Consider the following 5,258-nt stretch of genomic DNA (forward strand, 5'->3'; position numbering starts at 1 on the left):
TGTGTGTGTGTGTGTGTGTGTGTGTGTGTGTGGCTTTTTGAGACAGGATTTCTCTGTGCAACAGCTCTGACTGTCCTGGAACTCTGTAGACCAAGCTGGCCTTGCACTCACAGGGATCTGCCTGTCTCTGCCTCCAAAGTCTGGGATTAAAGACGTGTGCCACCACACCAGGCTTCAAACTACATTTTAAGTCCTGTAATTGTGCGTTTCAGATCAGCAACCAAAGATTCCTTAATAATCATTGATGAGCTGGGAAGAGGAACATCGACTTACGATGGGTTTGGATTAGCGTGGGCTATATCGGAGTACATTGCAACGAAGATCGGTGCCTTTTGCATGTTTGCAACCCATTTTCATGAACTTACTGCTTTGGCCAGCCAGATACCAACCGTGAACAATTTGCACGTCACTGCACTAACGAGTGAAGAAACCTTAACTATGCTTTACCAAGTTAAAAAAGGTGGGCATGCGCAACTCGAGGCGGGAACTTACTGCCTAAAGTGGTATCTGTTTGTCACATTATTTATTCTCGATGGTTATTGTTGTTTTTTAAGGACACACTTACTGCTGGGTGTCTAGAGAAAAGAGTGTAGTATACATTATCTGCATTACTGCATCAGAATGATAAAGGGGGAGAGGGTTTGGTTTATTCCAGTTACAGATTTAGGTTGATGCTGTTTTTTGAAGTATGTGTGTGGAAGAAACTGTTGACATGGTTTGTTTTCAAAGGATCTACGTTCTTTTGAACTGTGTGTGTGTGCGCCTTGTCTGTGTATGGGTTAGTGCACATGAATACAGGCAGAGTCCAGCAGGAGACTTTGATAGCCTCCAGTAGGAGTTGGACTTGTGCTGGGAACTGAATTCATGTCCTCTGGAGGGACTGTCCACGTTTTTAACCACTGAGCTATCTCTGGCTCTTCGTGTTTTTAAGGTTGTGTTCTGGAAACACACTCATTTGAACATGGTGAGTCAGATTCACTGACAGTGTTAGTAGTGGCTCTGTGGTGCTTTGTCTGCTGTTGTGGCAGAGGTTTAGAAAAGCTGGTGGGTGTGGTCCCCCTCCATGGTGCTGACCAGGAGGCTTCTTTATCATAGTGGATGGTTATTTCACTAGTCACCACAATAAGGTTTTTCACACGTCTGACTTGACTTCCCATGAACATGTTTTTGTTCTTGTTACTGCTCACATAGTCTTGATGTCCTCTTTGTTGTTTTTGCTGAATAGGAATTACTTTGAGTTACTGTGTTTGCATTGATATTTGTTTAGAAGACAGTATTTGTAGTAGATGTAGCATTCAGCGTGAAACTCTGGTTCTGCTTTTGTTATCTCTGTGCTGTGCACTACAGAAGTGGCTTCAGAAAGAGAAGTAAGTTCACCCTTGTTGTGGGTGTGCTAGCAGATCTTGTTTACGTCCAACTGAGCAGTCCGGCTTTAGGTAGTGTGTGAGATAAATAAGTAGACCTAGTTTTTTCAAACAGTTGGTGCATAATTGAGGCGCTTCAGCTTTGTAGTGGTAGCCTCACCCGTCCTTAGTGCGGCCGCACAGCCTCTGCGCTCACTGTTCCTCGGTCGAGCTCAGCGCCACAGTGAGAGTGAGGATGTGAGTCGCATCATTGAAAGTTTCCTCAGAGTGTCCTGAACTGCGTGGCTATTGCATTTAAAATAATCTAAAATGCATTTTCTAACAGAACAATGAAAAGGACACTCCATTAGCATAACTGCTGTATCTTTCCACCCTGATTTCCTGCAGGTGTCTGTGATCAGAGTTTTGGGATTCATGTGGCTGAGCTTGCTGATTTCCCGCGGCATGTAATAGAGTGCGCCAGACAGAAAGCTCTCGAGCTTGAGGAGTTTCAGAACATTGGAACCTCACAGGGACGCGATGAGATGGAGCCAGCCGCCAAGAGACGGTGCCTGGACAGAGAGGTTGGTCATCTGGGCTTTAGTCACTGCACCTCTGTTGTAGATAATGGGACCACAGTGAGCTGGGCTTTCCCCCAATGGGATTTCAGTTCTTGCTCTTTGATCCGTCTTAACTGACTCTCATTTCTTAGCATAACCAAAAATATCCCGAGTTGGTTGTTGTTTGGGTCGTTTTGGTTTTTGACATAGGGTCTCACCATATAGCTGGAATTCCCGGTTTAGACTGGGCTGACCCAGAACTCACAAAGATCCACCTGCCTCTGCCCCCAGAGCGCTGGGATTAAACATGCGAACAACCATATCTGGCTCCCAGCTTTTCTCTTTATTTTCTGTGCCATCTTCCTTTGTATGGATGGACGTACAGGAGCTGGAGAAGGAGTCTCTGGAGTCAGCCCCTGTCACCGCACTGCCCCCAGCCCGTCACCCACACTGCCCCCAGCCCCTGTCACCCCACACTGCCCCCAGCCCCTGTCACCCCACACTGCTCCCTCAGCCCCTGTCACTACACACTGCTCCCTCAGCCCCTGTCACTACACACTGCTCCCCCAGCTCCTGTCTCACTATACTGCTCCCCCAGCCCGTCACCCCACACTGCCCCTAGCTTCTGTCACCCCACACTGCCCCCAGCTCCTGTCTCACTATACCGCTTCCCAGTATCATTTAAAGTACTAGATTTGATTGTAGAAATAAGGAATATAAAGAATTTAAATATATGTTAGTCTAGATTAAGTTTTACAGCCATAGATGTCCAGCTAAACTGAATAAGTAAAACAACAGAAACAGTTCCTGCCCTTCATTTTGTTTAGAATATATTTAAGCAAGTAAGAGAAATGGCTGTGTCTCCGACTTATTGAGGAGCCGTTTGCGGGCAGAATGTTTGTTCCCAGAGCGGCTCTTGGTTGAGCCTTCTGGGTTGGTGGTCAGATTCAGATGCTCACGCAGTGCTGCGGCAGATGTCTGGCTCGTCTCTGCCGCTGCCTCCCCTGGCAGCACGATGGTGCTGTATATTGGGGAGACTCTGACTTGGCGTGTCTTTAGTTTTACCCAGCGCATTTTTTTTAGGGTAGATGGTTGCTATACAAAAAGGACAGCCATAACTTGCTCATAATTTTAGATGTGGAAAGCTGCCACCCTGAGCATGGAGTGGTTTTGAATCCTCCTTCTCCTTGATGTATCAAACTCAGAGATTCTGGTGGTTGGAACCAGGCAGTCTGCTCCGTGTAATTCCTGGTTTCCAAGAAAACCGAAACCATGTACTTCTGTTAATAAGATATGCTTTGAAAAGTTTTAAAGCTAAAGGAGACAATATTCTTACTGCTGTTAGTATAGGGTTTGTCTTTGTTTTTTAGAAAGTACATGCAGGAGTTTGAATTCCCCTGGGGCAGGGGTGGGCGGTGGTAGGGGGACAGAGAGAGATTGTGTGTGCCCTGGTGCACATGTGCAGGTCAGGGGACAGCTGACAGGGTTGGCTCTCAGCTTCCACCATGTAGGTCCCAGAGATCAAACTCAGGTGGCCAGGCTTGCCTTTGCCCTCTGTGTCATCTTGCCAGCTCCGTCTACGTGATTTTTAGTGGAAAAGTGTTTCTCTCTTACTAGTTAGACGTCTGCCGCTTACCTATAGATGCTTGCTGGTGCCTGTCTGATAAAGGCCACTGTGTGCCGCTCCAGCACACTTCAGACCTGCTGTCAGTCACGTGGCTCCTCAGGACAGATGTCTGGAGTTGATAATAGCCCGTTTTAGAGATGGAGAGTGTGGCTCAAGGAGCTTGCCCTCTAAGTAACAACCATGTCCTTTGTACAACGCTGAGCAGTAAATAGAAATGGAAACATCCCGTGTACACACATGTGTGCACGTGTGCGTATAAGAGAGAATTTCAGGTTTATACTAAAGTGTGCCTTAGAATCCTTAAATTCTTTTTCCCTGAGATTAAATTCCATGCCAGTTAAAGCTTGAAGAACTACTAAATCTCAGTTCCTTATCATCTGAGAATAAAGTATAAATATCACTAGGCCTTTAATCCCAGCATTCAGGAGGCAGAGGCGGGCGAATCTTTGTGAGTTCAAGGCCAACCTGGTCTACACAGCAAGTTCCAGGACTTCCAGGGCTACACAAAGAAACCCTGTTTTGAAAAACAAAAAAACAAAACAAAAATCAAAAAGTAGAAATGTCTTACTAATGACTTGCTCTGGAGACATTCATAGCAACCAAGGGTTTTGTGAGTCTAAGAATTGCTTGCCCACTTAATATGATAAAAATGTTTGCTAAACATTGAGTAGCTCATTTAGATCAAAGTTAGAGTTCATTGTTCTGGCTGGCTGGCTGGAGGAAGAGTGCTTGCTGCTTTTCCAGAGGCCCCAGTTCAGTTCCCAGCACTCACATGGGTCATGATCTATAAATCTAGCTCCAGGAGACCCAACACCATCTTCTGGCCTCTGAGGGCACTCATGGGCATATGTCATACAGACACATGAATAAGAAAAAGGTTCATTACTGCTGAAAGCGACTTTAAACAGACGTTTTAATGATGGCGGGACATGGGTGTTTTTCAGCAAGGTGAGAAGATTATTGTGGAGTTCCTGTCCAAGGTGAAGCAAGTGCCCTTTACTGACATGTCGGAGGAGAGCGTCATGCTGAAGCTGAAGCAGCTGAAAGCCGAGGTGGTCGCAAAGAATAATAGCTTCGTGAATGAAATCATTTCACGGATAAAGGTCACATGAGAAAGCGCCAGTGGCACGGAGAGGGCAAGGATGAGCTCGCCGTGTGTGGCTCTGCCGTGCGTGGCTCTGCCGTGCGTGGCTCTGCCGTGCGTGGCTCTGCCGTGCTCACCCTCGGGACTGGGAGAGCGGTGTACCCAAGTTTTTAATGATACTTTACCTGAAAACGTCTTAAAATATTCTCAAGTTGAGATCTGTAACTGGGTCTAACGGGCATGGGCAACTTTAAGCAATATGGCGAATTTTATAAATAAAGTCATATAGTTTGTAGAATTGGTGGTGCCTTGTGTTTCTTTGCAATATGACTTGTATACATTTACTCCACTGATACTACCTATAGGCTTTGTACAAAAACATCTCAAAAAAGAGGCCACGAATATCTGCACACATACATAATAATTAAAAAAAAATTAAGCCAGGCGGTGGTGGTGCACGCCTTTAATCCCAGCACTCTGGGAGTTTGAGCCAGCCTAGTCTACACAGCGAGTCCCAGGACAACCAGAGCTACACAGAGAAACCTTGTCTTGAAAAAAAAAAATAATAATTTTAAGCCTAGCATGGTGGTGCACACCTTTAATTCCAGTATGGGGAGGGGGGCAGAGGCAGAAGGCTCTCTAGA

The 5,258-nt window shown here is 46.0% G+C and overlaps 1 protein-coding gene across 1 annotated transcript in view; it reads left to right on the forward strand.

Annotated features, from left to right (window-relative positions):
* The window catches only part of Msh2 (mutS homolog 2), a 55,391-nt gene extending 50,482 nt beyond the window's left edge, over positions 1-4,909 (forward strand). The window contains exons 14-16 of the mRNA XM_013348977.1: positions 213-460; positions 1,752-1,927; positions 4,475-4,909. Of these exons, the coding sequence (XP_013204431.1) occupies positions 213-460; positions 1,752-1,927; positions 4,475-4,642 (592 nt within the window). The 3' untranslated portion in view covers positions 4,643-4,909. The remainder of the gene's footprint in view (positions 1-212; positions 461-1,751; positions 1,928-4,474) is intronic.
* Positions 4,910-5,258: the final 349 nt, after the last annotated feature.

The sequence above is a fragment of the Microtus ochrogaster genome, chromosome 16 (genome assembly GCF_000317375.1).
Source record: "Microtus ochrogaster isolate Prairie Vole_2 chromosome 16, MicOch1.0, whole genome shotgun sequence".
NCBI classification, from domain to species: Eukaryota; Metazoa; Chordata; class Mammalia; order Rodentia; family Cricetidae; genus Microtus; species Microtus ochrogaster.